Genomic DNA, 22,802 nt, shown 5'->3' with positions numbered 1-22,802 from the left:
CGCGGCCGATGTGCCTTCCAGAGTTCCCCCTCCAGCTCTGAAATCCTGTGACTCGTGTGCCTGAACCTTGAGCTCCGGCCCCTCAGCGCTCCCGGCTTGTTTGTCAGTTGCTCTCAGATTAGCTTCACTTGGGTATGGTCCCTTAACATCACTGACCCCACACCTTCCTGGCTCCCAAAGGTCATCTCCCTCCCCTCCCAGCTCTCCCTCCCCCACAGAAACACCTGCTGTTTAGCTTCCTTCCTTCATTTTATTTTATTTTACTTTCCACTTTTCTATTCTTGTTGGTGATACCATCACCCTACTATCTGTAGTTAGAAAGTCTTAGAATATGTTTCTTCTTGTGTGTAGTTATTCTGCTGGTGAGTACTACTCATGCTTCCTTTGCAGTGAATGTCCCTTGCTTTTATTACTTTTCTCTAAGTCCAAGCCCTTCCCTTTCCTTCTTTTATTTTTGTGATATCCTTAACCTTCCATCCATCCAAATATTTATCATTCCTATTTGTCTGTTCCTCTGTGAAGTTTTGGGGAAAATATGAACCACACATGTCCAGCTTAAGGACTCTCCAATCTAGTGGGGAGACAAAAATTAAAACAAATGGTTTTCGCAGGAGTGATGTTTGCAGTCATGGACGCCTAGAGAATGGACCCTGATATGAAGGAATCAGGTTAGAAAGGAAGGCTTTGGCAAGAATGAACAAATGACTTAGAAAATGAGGGAGACAGGAAATTTTAGGTGATGTGGTGATGGTGAAGCAATTCACAGTAACGTATACAGAATCGTGGGCTTTTAAAGTATTTTTGGGAAATCTAAGGAATGTGTTCATCAACTATTTATTGAATAAAATTACCTGAGGGATGCCTGGGTGGCTCAGTGGTTGAGCATCTGCCTTCGGCGCAGGGTGTGATCCTGAAGTCCTAGGACTGAGTCCTGCATCGGGCTCCTCACATGAAGCCTGCTTCTCCCTTTGCCTGTGTCTCTGCCTCTCTCTCTCTCTCTCTCTCTCTCTCTCTCTCTGTGTGTGTGTGTGTGTGTGTGTCTCATGCATAAATAAATAAAATCTTTTTTAAAAATTACTTGAGACTATTTGGTGACCAAGATAGACAGATCCCTGGTCTCCCAGAGCTTATAGTCTAGCAGGGCAGGTGGACACTGGGAACAGACCAGCAGCTGCAGGAAGGGTGATCCATGTGTGGTCGCTGGGAGTGCCCTATGGGATCTCGTGCCTAGGGAGTCACACTAAACCATGTGGAACAGGTGTCCCAGGAGCTTAAAACTGAAGTAACTCATTCATTCAACCCATTTTATGGAGAAGAAACTGAAGCTTAGAGAAATTGTGATTTACAAATAACAAACTAGTCGGGACACTTGGCTGGCTCAATCAGAACATGTGACTCTCAGGCAGCCCGGGTGGCTCAGCGGTTTAGCACCTGCATTCGGCCCAGGGCATGATCCTGGAGTCCCAGGATCAAGTCCCATGTCGGGCTCCCTGTATGGAGCCTGCTTCTCCCTCTGCCAGTGTCTCTGCCTCTCTGTCTGTCTGTCTCTCTCTGTCTGTCTCTCAAGAATAGATAAAATCTTAAAAAAAAAAAAAAAGGCCATGTGACTCTTGATCTCAGAGTCTTGAGTTCGAGCCCCACACTAGGTATACATATTACTAAACAAACCAACCAAATAACAAGCTAGTAGCAAACCAGGCTTGGAAGTCTGGACTTTGGTCCCTGGAATGCCTTGTAGTTACCTGGTATGCCCTGATTCCACATTTCCTGGGTACCGTACCTTAAACCTTCATCTTTCACAGAACACAGTGGGTGCTGAATAAATTGTTGATTAGTTTCCAACCTGTTGACAAGGCTGACACCTGTCTTAAAATGGAGGAACTACATTTATGCTATTTATTATTAGGGATTAGTGTTCTACAGCAGTTTTTCATTTTGAAGTTACTTAGGATTTTTGGTTGTGTTTATTTTTCAAATTATAGTGAGGATTAAAATCTAAGAATTCTTTGATGGGTCTACTAAATAGCGAATCTCAAAGTAATTAAACATGTTAAAACCTTTAAGTACCTTAGATCTATTTAAAACCACTTTGGAATGATTTATTTTAAAGACCCAGGTAACAAAGCATGGCTTACTGACAGTACCTGAGGTTATAGCATGCAGATGAAACATGTACTTTCCAGTGTACTCATTCTAGCACAAACGAACCTGATAAATTGCTCTATAATACATATTCAGTAAAAGGATCTTTAATATAAATGACTTAACAGCAGACTTAGAATTGAGTCTTTCCAAATCTGGATGGGTTGATTGATGAGCTCAGTGGATTTATTTTACATTGTATTTAGATAATAAATGCCTGTGTATTTTATCTTCTATTACCAGGGAAATGTTGAATCCACCTGTCTGGTTATTTTGTTATGAGCATTTAGGTTTAACTGTGCATGCTTTAATTTGGAGTCACTATTTTTCATTGAAATGTTATTTCATATTTACATTGGTTAAAACACAGTAGTAGATACCAGAATCCATTTTTTTTAGATTTTATTTAAATTCAACTTACTTAACATATAGTGTAACCAAAAACCATATTTTTGATGGAGCTTTCTTGTAACCAGGAAGAAGCTAACAGTCTGTAAATGCATTAGTTTTTTCAGAAACACAGCTGAGGTTAAGAATTTTTTTTTTTAATTTTGCTTATTTTTATCTACTTTTTTTTTTTTCTGTCTGGAAAAAGTCAAACTTTCACAATCCTCGCTAACCCCTATTTGTTCCAAACTTTTTAATAGGAATGACCTAATGCAAAAATACACATTGTTCAGACTTTCACTGAGTAAGATGTAGTGCAGGCCACTGGTGACTCATTCGTGAAAGAAGGAATTATTTACAAGACGAACCCTTGTTGTTTGGTAGTTCTCCCAGAGGAAGCTGATCCTATCTCATTTTTCCCTGTGACAGGTTCCTCAATGGTGTGCCGAGTATTGCCTCTCCATCCACTACCAGCATGGGGGTGTGGTATGCACACAGGTCCACAAGCCCACCGCCGTGCAGCTCGCCCTCCGGGTGGCAGATGAGATGGATGTGAACATTGGGCATGAAGTTGGCTACATGATCCCCTTTGAAAACTGCTGCAGCAGCGAAACCATCCTAAGGTGGGTGTGGGGGGGCTGGGTCTACTGGGTCTGATGACACTGCAACCCTAGGAGAGCGTATTCTTATGTTCTACATTATAAACGTCTGTCATGTGTCATAGTAACTGGTTAGTCTGTCACCAGCCAGCCATGCGCTGGTTGTTTTCCTGCTCTGGCATCATCAGGGACTTCGTGTCTAAACTTCTTCCATAACTCCCCATAATCCTCAGGGAAAAGTCATGACTTGTTGGGTTGGACCCAAAGACCATCAAGCTTGTGCTTCTCAAACTCCTCCTCATGATGGGTCCATATAGGTTATCTGTGTGGCAGCCATGTCAACCCATACCTGTGGTTCTGTTTGTGCCCACGTGCCCTCTGTGTGGAATGACCATGCCTCTTCTGGGCATAACTAATGCCTTCTAGGCCTGCAAGACCCCATGCAAGGGCCACTTACTCCAGGAAGGCTTCCCTCACCCTCCTGTACTGCGAGTTACAAAATACTCTGCTGGACCTCTATAAAACTTGATACCAGTCTTCATCATAGCAGGTTAGATCAGTGTTTTTCTAACTGTACTTTTCAGAGCCTTACGGGTTCCAAGGATCCTTCTCACTAGCTACCACAAGTAGAGGGAGCAGGGCAACTTTTTATCTCTATTTTTAGCTTCACTGTGAGATTTCCTTTGCACAGAGGGTTCTAAGAGCTTCACACACAGAGGAAAAGAGAAAAGAAAAAAGATAATTGGAAAAAAGCAGTGCTCTGGGGCAGCATTTCTCAAGAAGTTTTATATCATGGGCCACACAGAAAGTAGGAATATCCAGCAGCACCTCAAGGAAATGGTCAAAGCTGCTTGGCCATCCCAAGGGCTTCATCTGCCCCAGGCACTACCTAACCACTCCCAGGGGCTGAGGAGGCAAGTTTCTTGGGAACAGTATATCGCATCTGTAACTCCTTTGTGTGGCACACCACTGGGGAAGCTCTGCTCTAGTCTAGGGGTGGTATATATGGTGTAGTGCAGTGTGGTATGGTATGGTATAGTGGTACAGCGGTGCTGGTTCTTACATCCTTATATCCCCAGCGTCTGACCTGCTTTGTTTCATAGGGAACATGCAGTAAATTTGCTAGCGGAAGGAAGGAATAATACCCTCTCCTAGCTAGGTAGAGAGACTGGAGCCTCTAGTGGAAAAGTCTGGAGACTTCTCTGATTCAGAAAGGCCATGAGACTCATTTGGTTTGTACTAAGCTGCTTTCCCTCAAATGTTTATCTTCAAAAATAGAAGACACAGGTCTTCAGGCTAATGTTAAACCCTAGGGAATCTTTCCATCAACAGTGATATGACTTGAACTTCTTGAAGATAGAACCTTCTGCTTTTATAGCCACGGTGTCCCCACGTCATCAAATTAGTATGTATGTATAATCAAATAATCTATGGATGATACAGATGAAATAGGTAAAAAACTCCCTGAGTTGGAGAAAGCAGGACATATGACCCGGAAGGAGTGAAGAAGGATCTTTAAGCTTGACAGATTCATTCTTTATCCCTTAGACTTTGAAGTGGCCTTTCAAGTGGCCATGATATTAATTAAAGGACAGCTCTGACTATATTCTAAAGTTAATATAGATATTTTTACATCTTTAATGCCATCTGGACTTTGGAAACCTTTTGGCAGGAATTCTTGGATGTAGTCACTTTTAAAATGAAATATTACAGTATTGTTAATATAGATCAAGTGCATGTTTAATTTCTTTTTAGAAATCCACAGAGATAAATAATTGTGGAGAAGTCTAATAATGTCAGAATAGGTCGAAGACATATCTCCTGTTGGGAGTTGGCTTCCATGTGATTATCTTATGGCAACCCCTCCCCACCAAGCATTCACTTGTGACAGTCAAAGGAAGGACTACAATTTATGTTGACATTCCTTTTTAGTTCTTATCTGCATGTAGGATTCTCTCAATATGGCCAGTAGCTTTCAGCTGTGGGGGCTGCTGAAATGCAGGTACTCCCTGGAGGTGGTGAGACATAGTGGCCTGCCCTGGCCCCTGCAGGTCCTACTTCCTGCTGCCTTTGCTCAGGGGCCTGGCCCTCACATGGCCTTTTTTATCTGCACTTTGCCATTAATCTCGTTGCTGGGATACTGTTCTCTCTTCTCCACTGTCCCATCCCCCCAGCCAGTGGAGAGTCAGCAGATACTCTGACCTGTTGCTAACAGAGTTTGAGTCACAGCAAAGAGATCCAAACTAGTGCAAAGCCCCCTAAGATCAAAGAAAGCAGTTCCCCCATCTCTCTCCTGGTTTCCTGTGCCCTGAAGAGGAGGTAACGTGGCAACGTTACCTAGAAATGTTGCTAGAAAAGGAGGCTAGAAAATGTGGCAACGTGGCTAGAAAAGGAGTGTCCCCGCCATTTGCTCCCCTGAGCCCTGCACAAGCGATCTGATCTCCCCATGCTCAGGCTTCCCCATCCAGAAGACGGGGTGTTTACTCTGCTCACAGGGTGGTTGTTTGGGCAAAATAAGCTAATCCGTGGGTCTGATGCGTGAGCACCCTGTACGTGTTAGGGAAACTTTCATTATTAAGGTAAATCGGAACCAGATTTCATTTTCTTAGAGATCTGTGCTAACCAATGTTTTTTTTTTTTTAAAAAAAAGCTCAGATTGACTAGCTATTTAAATGAGAGGATTAAAAGTTACCTATTGACTATGGAAGGCAGTGTTCTATACTTGGTATTGTCTTTTTCATTTTCTTTTGTAACCCCTTAGTATCTAATCTGTTAGGCACATAATAGACACTTAGTAAATATAATCTTTATGCCTGCTACCATTTTGGGGGGATGTTATATGTAATAACATAGTTCTTCTGTAAGCTGTTTTGTGGCCGTTTTTGAAACCGTGGATACCTAAATTTATACCTAAAATAGTCTTTCTGAACCAGATATCCAGACTTGGAGAAGTGACATATAAATTTCAAATATGGACTCTCTTAAAGAATTACTCAAATTTGAATTCCAGGTCAAATTCAATATATTTAATTTCAGAAAATATTATTAAAGCTATCCTATATTTTATTTTTAGCTTTCAGAAATTCTGTTTTAGGAATTTGGAATATAAACTACATTTCCTGAAACCTTAACAATATGTCTATTTTTTTTTATAGTTATCAGGAGCAGCACTTTTAAAAGCACTGTACACATGATCTTATTAACACAAAGGTAGGAAGTAGATCTCTGTGTTATGGAGAAAACTGAAGGTTTGTATAGTTTTAGGATTGAGCCTTAGTATTCCCTTAGCGTGACATAATCATCTGGAAGGCCCAGGCCTTGCTGAGTCTAGCAGAGTTTTACATAAGTCACCATCTTCCTCTTTTTAATTAAGCCCTGATATATTTACATAACACACTCCCTCCTTGTAGGAGAACATTTCTCCCTATAAGATCAGTGCTTAGATGAGTCTTGCTGAGAAGGGAATAGATTTAATTTCTGATGTGAAGGAAGTACCATAGATATAAATAATTTGCTTTTAGACCAGAATCAATAGTAACATGTGACGATGACGATGTCAAACTAACTCCTCGGTTAGAGAGAGGGTGTAGCCAAGGCATTTGTGGTGTTGTTTGAAGCCTCTGGTTTCTCCTGAGCGCCTCTAACTTTACTACTGCTTCCTTGTAGGTATTGTACTGATGACATGCTGCAGAGAGAGATGATGTCCAGTCCTTTTTTGGGCAGCTATGGGGTCATCATCTTAGATGACATACATGAAAGAAGCATTGCCACCGACGTGTTACTTGGACTTCTTAAGGATGTTTTACTGGCAAGACCAGAACTGAAGCTCATAATTAACTCCTCACCTCACTTGATCAGCAAACTTAGTTCTTATTATGGAAATGTGCCTCTCATAGAAGTGAAAAAGCAGCACCCTGTGGAGGTTGTGTACCTGAGTGGGGCTCAGAAGGAGTCCCTTGAGTCTATTTTACGCCTTATCTTTGAAATTCACCAGTCTGGTGAGAAGGGTGACATTGTTGTCTTTCTGGCCTGTGAACAAGTAAGTAAGTAATATTCTGACCTAACAGAGTAATAGAGTTCTTCAGGGGGAATCTTTTAGCCTTGTTGGGAAGCTTTTAATCATTAACATCCAGGTTTCAGATTGCTGACTTGCTGTTTAAATATTTGGTTCCAACACACCCTCTTTTTTAAATACTCGAGAAGACGTGCAGGAGGGTAAATAAAAAGTGTTCTGAGCAAGGACACGGGAGGGCTTCTGAAATCACAAGCTGTGAGAGCAGAGGACGGGGAAGGCCTCGGGACTCCGCCAACGGTGGTCTCCAGAGCTCTCAGGCCGAGTCTCGGGCTGCCCCAGATCCAGAGCCGGTGCTGCTCCTGCGTGCCTATGTTGTCTTGGAGAGAAGATGCACGCTGACTCCCGTCTGACCAGGAGCGTCTGCTTGCAGATGAGGACTGTGCCCTGAGCACTTAGGACCAAAAAGGATTCCCACGGATGTTCCTGCAATAGGCAGTGGGTTTTGAGGCAGAAAAATAGAATTTGTAACATACCCAGAAGGCTACCTTCCAGCCCTGGGGCTTCTCTTCTAAAAAGATGAAAGAGAAAACTCTGACTTGGATTCTAGAAAGTGTGTTTTCAAAAGAACAATTCGAAGTGTATAACGAGCATCTGTTACTGCTTCTCCGTGGTCAAGGTGCCATTTGGGTTGCATTGGATTTTGTTTTTATTTTTAATTGCAGCTATACACCAGCCCTACTTCCTCTCCATACTCTGTTGGCTGAATCTAGAAGCCTCCAGAATCTCAAGAATTACACCTTTCTTCTTAGAGACTGATTTCCTGGTCTTTTTCTCCCTACCCATCATTTTATTCAATGAAAGTACTAGTTTTTAGTAGACCATGACCCAAATATGTGGTGATTCCAGTGATTAAGCAGAAAGCAAAAAGGAAATTATTTGATACTGGCTGAGCCAGCAGCTTCTCAGCTCTCCATCAGATGCTTGTCTTAAGGATTCACATGCTTCCAGAAATACTTACAGAAGTATTTATTCTGTTTTACATTCAGAGCATAAAGGATGGCTGACCCTCCCAGCGTCAGGAACTTTAGACAGATTTTACCTGCTTCCACAAAGAAAGTGATTTAGAATCTCAAATGTATAGTAACCATGGCGTATTTATCAATTTTTCATGTATAGATGATACAGGCTCTTCAATAGGAGATCTTCTGCCTATTTCAGTGATTTATTCTATTATCATTTCCTAATCCTGCATGATTCAAGATGAATATTCAAGAAAGTCCTGAGGAAAGTAATAAAATGATTAAGCAGCCAGGAGAAGGATCTATGAAGGCGACTAGAGGTTCTCGGTGTAACTGGGCGAAGCCTTAGGAAGGAAAGAATGGCGGCAGGATTAGCAGTCAGCAGCCAGGAGAAAAAGACATAAATTTCTGGGGGGCAAAATGTGTAATAAACACTGATAGGATGAGTAGGCCTCTTTCAAGTCAGAGTAAGCACAAATTCTAAAATGGATTTTTTTTTTAAAGATTTTATTTATTTATTCATGAGAAACAGAGAGAGAGGCAGAGACACAGGCAGAGGGAGAAGCAGGCTCCATGCAGGGAGCCTGACGCGGGACTCGATTCTGGGTCTCCAGGATCATGCCCTGGGCTGAAGGCAGTTGCTAAACGGCTGGGTCACCCAGGCTGCCCTAAAGTGGAATTTTTTTAAAGATTTTATTTACTTCAGGGGTGCTCAGGTGGCTCAACTGGTTAAGTATCTGACTCCCCCCACTTTTTTGAAAATATTTATTATTTGTTTGAGAGAGAGAAAGAGAGTACCAGCTGCGGGAGGTAGTGGAGGGCAGCGGAGCAGAGGGAGAGAGAGAAGCAGACTCCTCCCTGAGCGTGGAGCCCGACATGGGGCTCAGTCCCAGGACCCCAGGATCATGACCTGAGCTGAAACCAAGAATCATGGGCAGCCCTGGTGGCTCAGCGGTTTAGCACCGCCTGCAGCCCAGGGCCTGATCGTGGAGACCCGGGTTCGAGTCCCGCGTCGGGCTTCCTGCATGGAGCCTGCTTCTCCCTCTGCCTGTATCTCTGCCCCTTTCTCTCTCTCTCCCTCTGAATAAATAAATATTTTTTAAAAAAGAAACCAAGAGTCAGACTTAACCAACTGAGCCCCCAGACACCACCCCCCTGAAATAGACTTTAAAAAATAAAGTTCTTGACAGAATTAGGGATAGTGGATGGTCCTAAAAAAGGTATTTGATTCTTATAAGTTTAATATAAGCTATAATTAATGACACGGTGACTTTTGAATGTCACACTCTAGGAGATGCATTCTCACCCAGGCTGGTAGTCAAACCGGAAGACCCCAGGGCTTAGGAAGGCATATGCTCTTCCATGAAGTGAGACCAGAAGGACATTTCCTGTTAAGAAACCATAGTCTGGTAGTATCTGAAGATCTAGCCCGTGATAGTGTGATGAAGGCTGCCAGCCAGATTTGCAATTCCTAGCCCTGAGAGAGAAGCCACTATGTCGGGCAGGTGCAGCCCGTCTGAGTCGGGCCTGGGATCCCGAGGGAGGCTCCCCGTGTCCACAGGCTCAGGGCAGAGGCCTGGGTCAGCAGCAACCTGCTGGCTTCAGCAGACCTTTGCCGGACCAGCTTTCCCCTCCCAGATGGGCTCTGAACTCCACAGCTGGAGTCTGCTTCTCCCCACTATCCCCCTAACAAGCTGCACACAGTTCATCTCCCGACGGACTTTTCCTCCTTCCTTTACCACTTACATCAGCATTACCATTAAGATATTCCTCTCCTGGGGCCCCTGGGTGGTTCGGTCTGTTTAGTGTCTGACTCTTGATTTCCGCTCAGGTCTTGATCTCAGGCTCGGGATGTCAGCCTCCAGGCTGAGTGTGGAGTCTGCTTAACATCCTCCCTCTCCCCACCACCTCCCACCCCAACTTGTGCGCACGCTCTCTCTCAAAAAAAAAAAAAAAAAAAAAGATAACTCCTTTCCTGTGGTCTTACAGTTTGTCTCTTTGAAAAATTTGCCTTCCTCTGAAATCCGTATTAATAGCTATTGATCATTCCTCCCATACAATTAGAAGCTTTCTTGATTCTTATGTAAAAGTTAAAAATCTGCCATAGCAGTGAAATGTGTTATGATAACGCAAGGAGTTATGTACATTAACAGGAACGTACTAATTGTCACTTTGTATTTTAAGGGCTACATTTATTATTGTAGAAATATAAATATAGAGATACTCTCAGACCTTTAGGGTTGGTGAGCATTGGGTGCCTCACATTTGCTGTGACCGCTGGCCTAGCGCCTCACCTGCTGTGAATTCATCCCCATGGCCACATGCTGCCCTGCGTCTTGACACTCAGCCGAGACTTTGAGCCCTCAGGGTTTATAGCAACTGTCTCTTAGCCTGGAAAAGTCAAATACGTAAAGTAGAGGATGAATTTGAGATTTACGGTCCCATCAGCCCAATTATTGTGCTTCCTCCAAACTGTCCACCAAACACTGTCAGGTTGAAGGGGAATGCTCTTGTGTTGGGGCTTGCGGGGGCTGGGGTCGCCCTCCAGTGTGTGTCTGCCTTCCTTGGCTTTCCAGGGATTGTAGGAAAGCCCCATGGAGGTAAATGCACTGTACACACTAAAGAAGAAATGAACCAACCGTTTGAAGCATTGGATGGGTGTGCCAAGCAGTTTTCTCTCAAATTCTGACGGTTATGGCCACAAAGCCCTGTGTCAGCTGAGCCTGAGGCCTCCAAACTACATACGGCATCAGTTTCTATTATGCTCTGCTTTTTTCCTTTTGGAGATTTCTTTGATGCCTTTTTCTTTGTCCATTAGGGACAAAATCAACCTTGGAACCCATCGACAACCAAGAAGTTTTAGCAACCAGGAGCAAATAAAAAATAAGTGTCCCAAATTACCTTTTAAACTGTATTCTAGGAGAATAAGAGAAATGTTTCACTGCAGTTTGAAGGCTTATTTTGAAAACTAATTGCTCACAAGCAGGCTGCTGGAATCAGTTTCCGTTTCCAACTCTAGCAGCACCTGTGGCAACCTGCTCAAAGGGGTCATCCGTCCGGGAGGATCGGGGGAGATCCTGGTGGGCCGAGTGGGGCCCACTGCAGGGACGCGCAGCCCACAGTCCTGCCCCCCTCCCTGTAATTTCTAACAGGCTCTCCTCACACAGGATGATGGCACGATCAGAATTCTAAGTTTGTTCTGATTATCCCCACTGGCAAGTTTTCATTCATTATGATCAACAGTTAGACTCTTTGCTTGGTGGACATCAGCCCCTAGGAAGCCACCTCTGTGCAGGAGGGGGACGTGTACACGGGAGAAGGTCACTGGACACCTGCTCACATGGAAGCCTCTGCCCTGCTTTCTGGGCCTCCCAGCAGCTCAGGAATAATTTTCAAACAGCTCACCCCAGGTCTTCGAGACCCGTGATGCCATCTTTCCAGGCAGATCTGTCCTACAAAACCCTTGTGTTAACTTAAGCCTCTTCTGCAAAAGAAGAGAGAGCGAGGGCACTGGAAAATGAGCTAAAAACTCAAACGGTCAAGGAAAGTCATCTCTTTTTCTAGATTTTTAGTGAAATCTAATGAATGAAATGTGGCTTCTTCCATTTGGTAGTTGGGCCCTTAAGAAAGTAGAAAATTTTAGAAACAAAAACGTTTACGAATTTTTTTTAAAGATTTATTTTTATTTATTGATGATAGACATAGAGAGAGAGAGAGAGAGAGAGAGAGAGAGAGAGAGAGAGAGAGGCAGAGACACAGGCAGAGGGAGAAGCAGGCTCCATGCAGGGAGCCCGACGCGAGACCTGATCCCAGGACTCCAGGATCGCGCCCCAGGGTCAAAGGCAGGCACAAAACCGCTGAGCCACCCAGGAATCCCCCAAAAACATTTAAGAATTAAATGACATCTTTTTTTTATATGAGGTCCTAAAAAAAATGGTTGCATTTGAAAAATAGAAAAATACTATCTAAAATGCCTTGCCTTCTGAGGCATACTACTTATATGTAGTTTTTGGAGAAATAACTTCCTTTTTTTTTCCAATACATTTGGCAGGGAAACAGTTTAAAAGGATATTTCTAAATGCCCGAATCACGCCAAAATGTGTAATTTAGCAGTGAATATTTCCTGCCTGCATTGCATTTATGCTGTCTTAAAGTGAAAATGGGTCAAAACAACTTTGAGGGTGACCCAGAGATCCTGGTTATAGAATGTGTGTGTCTGTGTGCTTTTATTGGAAATCCAGAGATTGCATAATAATTCTTAGCTCTGCCACCATTAAAGCATAGTGAGATGCATTATCACTGATGTGAAAATAATTGTTTACCCATCATCGTTAATGGATATGAGAAATTGCATCAAGCTAGAAAAATAGGATAAATGCATAAAGGCATTTCAGGTAGTACATTTCACAAGAGGAAAGCCATTTTGGACTGAAATCACTGAAATTGTTTATAAATTATATTTAACTTCCCCAGAGAAATGTTCTCATCCAGTTACATCTTCTTTTCACGTAATGATTCACATAGACAACAACACAGGTATTTCTTTCCATGTATGCATTCTGCAGCTTTTGCCGACGGTTTTATTTAATTAGACTTTTTTTTTTTTAAGTAGCAGAGTTGTTTGTGACATGTTTATTCTCATGAACGACGTTATTTTTTACTTTAGGATATTGAGAAAGCCTATGAAATCGTCTGCCAGGAAGGATCGAACTTAAACCCAGATCTTGGAGAGCTGGTGGTGGTTCCTTTGTATCCAAAAGAGAAATGCGCATTGTTCAAGCCAAATGATGAAACAGAAAAAAGATGCCAAGTTTATCAGAGAAGAGTGGTGCTAACTGCTAGCTCTGGAGAGTCTTTGATCTGGAGCAATACGGTCAAATTTGTTATCGACGTGGGTGTGGAGAGGAGAAAGGTAATTATTATCAAGCAGGTAAACCATCTGCTGATAATTGTCCTTGGGTTCCTGCAGTCGTATCCACTGGGAAGTGAGGGTGACGCATGTGGTCTGGGGAGTCTCTGATATGCTCATGTGTGCAAAGGGAAAGTATTGCCAGTCTTGTTTACCCATTCCTGCCTTTCATGAGCACGCAGGTAATCCCCAAACTAAGTTGATTGCGGTGCCACAGGAAAACCTTTTGGGAAAAGACACAACTGCTAAAGCATAAAGGTGGTGGTTCTCCTTGTCAGTGGTTTTTCGTAAGCTAAGCTGCTAGCAAGGCAAGTTATTTGACTCCTGAACCAGTCTTTCCCTGTGTACATCTACTGAGTATTTTTGGTAGCCCCTTTATCAACATCATTAGCATCTTCCCCGAGGTGATTTGCCAGAAATTAGTTTCCAGTACACAGCATTTACCAAGTTTCTGCTTTAATGTTGACCTGATAAAATTCTATCCTAAGCTTTTAAAAATATTTTTTTATAACTGCCCTTAAATAAAATTAGGAAAAGTACAAGTAGGATATCTCAAACTCTCAAAGACACTGGAACATAAGAAATCATAGCATTTAAGAACTGAAAGAGCCTACCCAAGTATTGATCCCGTCGCGCATTATTAGAGATCACGTAGCTTTTCTCCTTTAGGAAACTGGCTCTCCTAGTATCTTACTGTCTTCGTGCTACAGAGCGATTCCAACCATTCCGCAGGTTCCCTTGGAGCCACTTTGGGCTTTTACCATTCAGAAAACCCAGGGATATTATTTGCACTCCCCCCCCCACCCTCCCCCACCAACAGGAAATTTTTTTTTCAATAGAAAAAAAAAATCACTGTTGGTGCCACATGCAGCCTTCGTCTGAGCCATTATATCTGGAGAAGCTCAGCTTATCAAGGTCAGACCGCTGAGGTCACAATTTGAATAAAACCTTGAACAGTCCCATCAGCAGATGATGATGCTGGTGCATATGTGGCGTATGCCCATCTGTCGTCATCACAGTGTCATGCTTTGAGAAATGACACTGCCAGCATTTCAGGACAGGTGTAGAGGTCCCATATTTATTGAACCTCCAATGAAAGCAGACAACTTGAAATCCATTTATCAAGGCACTAGCAGTTTCTATCTCACAGCAAGGGAAATAATAAGTCTCGTCCAGAGAGAATGAGTCCGTAGCGGAGCATTTCAAGAAGTGACGTGCTCCGACCCATATGGTCCCCTCAGGTCCATCGAGCCTGCGAAATCTTGAGTGATCTGACGCTAAAGAGCCTGTCTTTCCATTTAAAGGTGTACAACCCTAGGATAAGAGCAAACTCCCTCGTCACGCAGCCCATCAGCCAAAGCCAAGCAGAGATTCGCAAGCAGATTCTTGGTTCATCTTCTTCAGGTAGCACCACGGTCACGAAAACCGCTGCCAATTCCTGTGGGAAGGCAGCCTAGAGACATTAAAACCATTCTTCTTGGTTTCTCCTAGGAAAACTTTTCTGCCTGTACTCTGAGGAATTTGCCTCCAAAGACATGCGGCCCCTGAAGCCAGCCGAAATGCAGGAAGCCAACCTAACCAGCATGGTGCTCTTCATGAAGAGAGTGGACATCGCGGGCTTAGGCCACTGCGACTTCATGAACAGACCAGGTAGCGTTGTGCTCGTGTGTTGGCCGGCGCGTGGCCCCGACGTGCCGCCTCGCCTCCTGCCCAGCCCAGTGTGAAGAGCAGGTGGCGCTTGGCAGAGCAAGCAAGCGTCGGGGTTTGGTTCATATTGAAGCATTTTTCCCATTAGAGGGAAACAGTCTCAGAAGGACTTTTTTTAAAAGCCTCTAGAACCATCTGCCCCAGCCCTGGAGAATTATCTGTCATTGGACCCTGGAGCCTGGGGGGCTGGGCCTGAGAGACCCAGCGGGTCCGAGTGTGGCATCAGAGGCCGCCTGCTGCAGAGGGCAGGGACTTCTGGTGGCCTCCAGGCTTCCCGGTGGGATGTGAGTCAGCCAGCTGTCCTGCACCGCACCGTCACCCAGGGGAGCTCCCCCTGGAAGTTCCTTCCTTCGCAGTTAAGGTCTAGCATTTCCGCGGAGGGTGAGGTTCCGGAGCCTAGGACTGAGACTCTAGCTACAGGCTGGCCATCACCCTCCGAGGGGAATGACGCCTCTGGCGGGCCCTTGACAAAAGCCCCCTGTCACCCAGGAGGTGCTGGCTGTCTCCGCTCCAGTACTACCCTCCCTGGGACCGCAACTGCCCCGTGGAACACCAGCAGAGTGCTGTGGAAAGGCCGAGAAAGCAGGGACAGGTGGCCTCTGCGGTGTGCAGGGCGGCCATGCACATGGTCAGCTTGGGAAGGGAAGCCGGGACCGGCTCCCCTCAGCCTCCCAGCACCTCCCGCATTCCCAGTTGGCTTCTCCTACCTGGCGGGCAAAGGGCTTCCGTTCTGCCTATGATGTCGGGGCAGGGGGGGATGCTGGCTCTGGAGTTTAAAATGTCAGCAATCAGCCGGCCACGAAAGGTTGAAAGCAGCAAACACTCTGCTTGTTCTTGTCCATTTAAATACGTCCCCGGGGGAACAGCAGTAGCGTCCCTGTGGCCTGTGCAGACGCAGTCGTTCAGTGCTGCAGCAGCCCTCTGAGCTAAAGCTCTGAGTTGCTCCATTTTACAGATGAGGAAACAGAGTCACAGAAGTTAGATCGTGTGCACAGACGAGAAGCTGGACCCTCTGCTGCAGTGTCTCCTTACACAGACCGGAGCCCCAGGGGCCTGAGCATCTGTCCTAGTCGTCCGTGCCCTCCATCCCTTCTCTGGTGCTTCTCACGCCCCCCCCAAGCACCTCACCTCCAGAGCTGCAGGGGGCGGGTCCGATGCCTTTCACTCCTTCCACCTGCCGCCCAGGCGAAGGCCCAGGTCCAGGCAGTGTTGACCGCAGGATCTGCCGCTTTGTCCTCTAGCCTGTGCTTAGTTTCACTGAACCCCAGTGGGTATTTGCGTCCCCATAAGGCTCCTGATTTAAAGTTGATTGCCCTTCATTGATATTTTAGTCTCAGTCATGCTTCAACACAAAGGAGTTCCTTCATTTCTTTTCACACCTTAGGCCAGTGGTTGACATCCTCAGTACACTGATCAGAGAGGGTGAAAGGCAACCTACCGGCCTGGGTGTTATCTGGCAAATGTGCACAAGAGAGTCATCAGCCACAAGGCCTCGTGAGCACAGAGCATGCTTGGAAACAGAACGATTTCTACTTCCTTGCGCTGCTTTCTCTCTGTTCCTGTGTTTTTCAGTCATTTTGTCCAGCGGTGCCAGTAGGATTCACAAGCCCTTGAGAAGTATGTTCTTTTAGAGTCACCCTTTCTCAAATATTTCTGAAAATGACTAGTAGAATTGGGAGTAAGTAAGAGGAAGGTCCTCCAAAGATGCCAAACTTTGAAATGAAAACGTGCAAGGGAAAATTAACAGTGGAGACGACAGCTTGTCCTTGTAAGTGGGGCAGCGCTGTGTGGAGAGCGCGCGAAGCGGGATTAGGAAGTTTCCTGTGGGGAGGTCAGGGCAGGTGCACCGTGCTGTGCTCTTCACCAAGGCTTCCTCCTTCCCTGGAGCTTCTCGGAGCTTTATGAGGAAACTCTCCCAGTAAGCAGTTTGAAAAATGAACTACTTTGGGGAACCCTTTGGAATCTTAAATTTTCAGCAAAGATTCTCTTCCCTAAAGGAGCAGTGGGATCTCTAAGAGGGAGAGGGACCAGAGGAGCGCCTTATCTCTTGTGAAATCCATCTACTTCCCTGCAGCCATTTCCTCCCTCGGAGCTCTCTGTTCTTCCAGAAGCAGGTTTGCAGACTGCTGTTCTGTCCACGCCCCTGCCCCCTCTGCCGCCTGCCAGGCCACGTCTGCTGGGCCGGAGTGTGGGGCCCCTGGGAGCCACAGTAAACTAGCGGGGATTGGAGGCCCCAGGGGAGGCTGTCCTTGGGCAGGAGGTCGCCTTCCCTGAGGGCTCAGGAGACAAAGTGCATCGGGAAAATCTCCTCCAGATTAAGAAGAGGAAGAGCTCAGACGCAGGTGGGAGAAGAAGCCCAAGCAGAATGTACGCCAAGAAGACCTTGGCATTTTGGTGCCTGGGAAAATGAGCATGTCACCTGGATAACAGCCAAGCGGAGCAGCCCTACTGCCCGGCCCTGGGCAGGTTACAGCCAAGGGTAGCGACCCTACTGCCCGGCCCTGGGCAGGTTACAGCCCAGCCGAACGACCCTACTGCCCAGCTTGCCTGGCTCCTGGCTTCCCCGCCCCAGCAAAACATTCTGAGGCCGTGCGTCCGTGTGCTGAATACACCGGTCTGAGCAGGAGTAGCCCAGAGGAGCACAGTGGCCTGAGAATGTGATGGAAAGCTGTAGAGTGTGTATGGCAGCCTCAGTTGGGTGCGTGTGTCTTATCTGAAGGTTAGAAGCAACGGGAACTGGTGAGCTCGACGGGGGTGGGCCCGGGGGCACAGGCAGGCCAGCATCCCTGCAGCCTCCATCCTGTGACCACAGCGGCCACGTGCCCCCATTTCCCGGGTTTCTCATGGGTGACCTCAGAGCCTCAGACAGCTTGGCTTTTGTCAGAGGCCCGTCGGCCACAGCAGTCCCTGCAGGGACCTTCCAGAGACCATGCTCTGAGGAGACACGCTTCCCGTCCCGCTGCTCGTCTCTTAGGCCCGGAATCAGCCCGCGTGGATTCCCCAGGCCTCTTCTTGGGTCCAGATGGCAGATGTCTGGTGAACTTGCCAGGAAGGCAGAAGAAAAGCGGCCTTTGTAACCTCAAAGGTTTTAAAAAGCCGCCAGCAAGCCCCAGCAGCGCAGAAGAATCCCTGCGTTCTCCGGGCGGCCACCCTCTGCGCTGCTGAGGCCTAGAGCGGGGGCCGGGGACAGAGGGTTGGGGTGGCAGTTTATTTTTGTCTCCTGACAATAGCACATAACTGTTTTCTGCTGTGCTTGGGGGAGAGAGAACTGTGGATTAACTCTGACTCATCATTTTAGAAGGAAAAAAGATGATGCTTGCAGCTGGTGCATTTAACTCAACTTACAATTGAAATACGCAAATGCAGCAAACCTGTTCCCCTTTTCAGGATTCATGAGCCATGTGGAAATGAATTTGGCATAACTAGGCTACAGGCTATTCACTGAATTCCCTTGATACAGATCTCTTAAAAAAAAAAAATCGGTTGGTTTTTCTTCCCTGGTGCTGAAGGTTGACCTCCATCCTGAGCGACACCATTACTGTTGATCTGGATCAGTTGCCCAGGACCAGCTGACCACATGTTTTCCTCCGGGAAGCAGCGACACCTGCACAGAGACTGGGGACAAACTAGCTGAGATGTACCAGACAACACCAGACATCATCTGTGTATTTGGACGCAGAGCTCGTTTAGCGGTGGCGAGACGACCGGCCTTGGAAGGATCTGTGAGGAATGAACCCACACACGGACTTGCCAGGCAGGGTGCACAGGACGAGCCCGGGCGCCCGAGGAAACGGGAAGGAACGCGGGGGACAGAATAAAGTCGGGGCGCCGAGGCCAGCGTCGGAGTTGGCAGGAGGGGGATGAAATGCCGCAGTGGCGTGATCTGCGGTGATGGTGCGGGAGGCTCGCCCGACGAGTCAGGAGTCAACGAAGAAGGATCTGGAACTCCGTCCGCCGCAGGAAGGCCTAAGCTGGGTGCACCCCGGGGAAGACCTGGCCTGTTTCCGCATCCCTGGAAACGGGATTTTGCCTCAGAACTTACAAAAGGGTCTTTAACTGCTGCAGCCTGAACTAAGGGGAGGGCAGAGGCGGAGGGGGCCGCACACTCCCCGTGCACGCGGTGGCACAGGCCCCGGGCCGCAGCCCCTCCGCCTGCCCCTGCCGCCCCCGGACAGCCTCGGGTGAGCAGAGGGTCTGGCGCCACACCGGCAGCAAGCGCCCGTCTGGATGTCTAAGTCGGTGACAGTCACGCTCTTATCCATCTAGAGGCCACACGGAGCTATTCGCTGTGTCCAGGCGGCGGAGTAGGAGTGTGCAAAAGAGGCGCAAAAAGGCTAGAACAACTCAAGAGCCACCGAGTGAGGGTCTTGGAGGGTCTTGGAAGCGACAAAGTAATTATTCAGAAAGATGAGCCGGGGGAGATTTCTGAAGGCGCAGAATGGAGGCGTTTTCCGCTCCGATTTGCATCAGGCTCTTGATGGGTCCGGTGAGCGCGTGACTTGTGGCCCAGGCCGGCGTGTCTGAGGGCGAAAGGGGACGCTGCTCCTAACTGAGCCGGGGAGCCGTGGCAGCTCGGGCTCCCGAGCAGGCCGCCAGGACTCCAGTCCCCCCGCACCATGTCACCCCTCGGGCCTCAGCTTCTTCATCTGAATGTGAGTGTAATCAGGGTAATTGGCTCCTAGAGTTGGCAAGACAGATCCGCTCGTGTACGCGGGCCCCTTAGAGACGTGACCGGCACATGGTAGCCACTGTAGCTGTCCCCCCCCTGCGTGACTCCTGCCCGAGCTCGGAAGCGGGTCCCCACAAAGGGCATTTCACCTGCGAGAGGCGGATGCGGAGCCACGGGCGCCGGGAGGCAGCACCAGGAGGCCTCCGAGGACCCAGGTCGGGCCCAGGGGGGTGTCGGGCCCGGAGCCCGAGGCTGCATGTCCCCGGTCCGGCCCACCCTGCCTGGGCTTCGGGCTGTCACTTCCCTTGGCTCATCTGCGGCCCGAGGACGCGGTGTCTGCCCTCGTCCTGAGCGGCTCGTGCGTGTGGCCGCGGGGACCAGGCGAACGCCAGGCTCGGGGGCGCGGCCCTGGGGCCCAGGGACACGGAAGCCCGCCCGCCTCTCCTCTTCGGAGCCAAGCTCTTAAACCCGGTTCCTGAAAGTCTCGAGGCTTTGGAGTCTACACCGCCGACCCGGAGCCAGCCCCTGGCTCCCCTCTGTGGGCTGCGCGCCGCGCGGTGCCCACCCTCACACCGGGCGGGGTCGGAGAGCTCCTTTGCCTTCGGTCCTCTTACGCCGTGACTATTTCTCTCTTTCTCCGTGTGTGTGTGTGTGCGTGTGTGTGTGTGCGTGTGTGTGTGTGTGTGTGAGAGAGAGAGAGAGAGAGAGAGAGAGAGAGAGAGAGAGAGAGAGAGAGAGAGATTAACGCGGGGCCGGCACACAGCGGGTTCCTCGCGCCCCTCGGCCGTGGATTCGCTGCCCCTTCCACGGGCTTCCGAGCCGCGCTGGCCTGGTCCCAGCGCCCCGGGGGCGAGAGCCAGCAGCGCGGCCCACACCTGCGTGAACACCGGGTGGTGACAAGGAAACCGGGGTGTCCCGTGAAATCCAGAGTGGGAATGAAGTCGAGCCTCGGGAGCACCCGCGAAAACAGCCTCGGACGGCCTCGGCGCGCGGCGTCTCGGTGGCGCTCGTGGGCTCTTCAGTCCTGCCAGAATCCGGGCGGGTTCGGCTCTGAGCCTCAGGGCCCGAGTCAGCCCCCCGGAAACTCCTCCGCCTCTTGGTCCCAACCCTCAAGCCCCAGGGAGGGGCGTCATTGGCTCAGTTTGAGAAGCGACGCCCTGAAGCCGACAGCGCGTCTGGCCGTGGGCACGTGCTAGGGTCCCTGCTGCACGGGGGCGTGGGGGCGCTGCCCACGAGGGGCCAGTTAGGGACAACTGGGAATTACCCCAGGACACCGGAAATTGACTGTGGGTTTGTATGTGGGTCTCCCTCCTCTAAGACCTCCGACCCCTGAGGGGCCAGGGTTGCACCCGTCCACGTGTCCCTGCCCCAGGGCCTTGCGAGTGGCTTGAGAGGACGTGAGTCAGTGAGCTGGGTGTCACCCTTAGAAGGAGTGAGCTGACCGGAGCCAGCAGGGCGGCCCCTGCAGATGGGCTCAGCTCCCTTCTCTGCCTCAGTCCTCTCCTGGGCCGTGGCCCTCGGGTGTGCGAGGGTCTCGTCCTCGGCACGGCTACGAGCAGAGCTGGGCGTGAGGGGTCGGAGGGCACGGGGGTGAGCCCGGACGGCGCTAGGCAGGCAGTGGGGACGGCGCCGCTGCCTGAAGGCCCCGCTCACAGCAGGACGGGCTCCTCCCGGTAAGGAACTTCACCTTTCAGGGGGCATGGCCTGTCTCCTCCGCGTACCACCGAGGCCACCCTACCTCTAAAATCCTTTCCCACTCCAGTGATGCAGATTGAACCTGGATCCCATGGCCTTCTTGGTTGGTTAAGGAGTGTGGGGGAGGAAGGGAACCAACCCTGCCCTTGGGGACTGCTCACCTGCTGCTCTGCCCTCCTGCCGGCTGAGACGTCTGAGCGCTGCCGTGAACGTGAACGGCACTTCCGCTTTGTGGCTAAGACAACTTCGTGAGCCGCACCGGGGAGACGTCTTAAAGTGTGGGATGTTCTATTAGCAAATCCTATTCAGTTATTTATTATTGCTGCTTCACCTGTGTGATCTGCATTCATTAACTTGTTCCTTCTGATACAATAAAACCCCCAGAACATTTTTTTTTTCTGGTGTTAGGGTGGGAGCAGAGTTATGAAGTTGTTTCTGTTCATCATCCTGTGTGCAGCCAATTTAGCCACAAGACATAAAATGAGGAGTAGATGCCCTTTGGGGACACAGCCTGGCTGCGAAGCCAGATGCTTACAGGGACAATTGCCAAAGATCCTGTAAGTTATAACGTGGCAGCTTTGCTGATTTATAGAAATTGGTTTCTAAACAGTTTTCGGTAATTAAGTTTGTGCTCCCAGCCCCGTCCCGCGGTTTTTAATCTGAGATGCTTGTTCCTCCGACTGCATCTTGCGCCTTCTCCCAACAGGTCCACTGTTCTTTCATTTCATGGCTGAGAGAACTCTCAGACTTTTTTTTTTCCCCTAAATAGCCCATCTGTCTCCTTCCCGGGACTCTGGCTTCTCAAGGTCTCATCTTTGCCCAGGGGTGTCCAAGAATGACCGAGGAGCCCCGGTGCTCCGTGCCAGCACCCAGACCAGGCCACGGGGGCCGAGCCTGGGGAAGGACAGGGATCTCCTGGAGGCCCTGCCCCGCTCACTGGTAAATCTCAAGGGTGGAATTCAAAAGCAGAAGGAAAGTTAAACTTCTTTTCCCCCAGCTGGGGATTAAAGCTGTGCTCCAGGTCTTCCAGTGTGTGTCTGGGGTCTGGGCAGGTTTGGGGGTGTGGCAGGCTACTTCTTACAGCCCCTGCAGCCCGGACACCTGCTTTCCCAGGACTGACCTTTTGCTCGTGACCTGTGTGATGTGTCACAGGTTGAGAACAGGCCCGTGACCCGTTCTGCTCTTCTTCAGCGAGAGGACTAGAGACTTGAAGAACTGCACGTCGGCATCAGCGAACCATTTCTCAACCCACCATAGTGGTTTCTCCTGATGTTTTCATCAAGTCTTAGTAGGAACGAGGGGATTTTAGCGGATCTGAGTTGTGACTGGCTTTTGAGTTATAGACTTTGCCCAAAATTTTGCCAAGTAGCTTAGTGGTCAGTGTTTGAACAGCAAATAAGGAAATTTTTACTATTCGTTATTTTGAACTCCCCGATGCCAGCAGGTCCCTGTAGTGCTCAGCCAGCTCACCATGCACCTGGCTGGAGTCAAGACAAATGAAAGGAATCTAGCAGTGCTCAGAAATCCTTGTGTCTGGGGTAGAACGCTTAATCCTGTGTCATTTGCTTCTCTGTGTGGCCTTTATTGCTCTACCACCTGCCAGACAGGAGAAAAACACACATATTTACCAATCTAATCTTACTCTGCAAAGGCAAGGAGA

At 48.4% G+C, this 22,802-nt stretch overlaps 1 protein-coding gene across 2 annotated transcripts in view; it reads left to right on the top strand.

Annotated features, from left to right (window-relative positions):
* DHX32 (DEAH-box helicase 32 (putative)) overlaps window positions 1–22,802 on the top strand; it is a 57,577-nt gene that overhangs the window by 28,362 nt on the left and 6,413 nt on the right. For both annotated transcript variants that reach the window (XM_055345940.1, XM_055345939.1), the window contains exons 3-7: window positions 2,959–3,152; window positions 6,795–7,167; window positions 12,829–13,074; window positions 14,376–14,475; window positions 14,563–14,721. In XM_055345940.1, the coding sequence (XP_055201915.1) occupies window positions 2,959–3,152; window positions 6,795–7,167; window positions 12,829–13,074; window positions 14,376–14,475; window positions 14,563–14,721 (1,072 nt within the window). The remainder of the gene's footprint in view (window positions 1–2,958; window positions 3,153–6,794; window positions 7,168–12,828; window positions 13,075–14,375; window positions 14,476–14,562; window positions 14,722–22,802) is intronic.

Source organism: Nyctereutes procyonoides, unplaced genomic scaffold (assembly GCF_905146905.1).
Source record: "Nyctereutes procyonoides isolate TBG_1078 unplaced genomic scaffold, NYPRO_anot_genome, whole genome shotgun sequence".
Taxonomy (NCBI): domain Eukaryota; kingdom Metazoa; phylum Chordata; class Mammalia; order Carnivora; family Canidae; genus Nyctereutes; species Nyctereutes procyonoides.
This window is presented reverse-complemented; position numbering and strand designations above follow the sequence as displayed.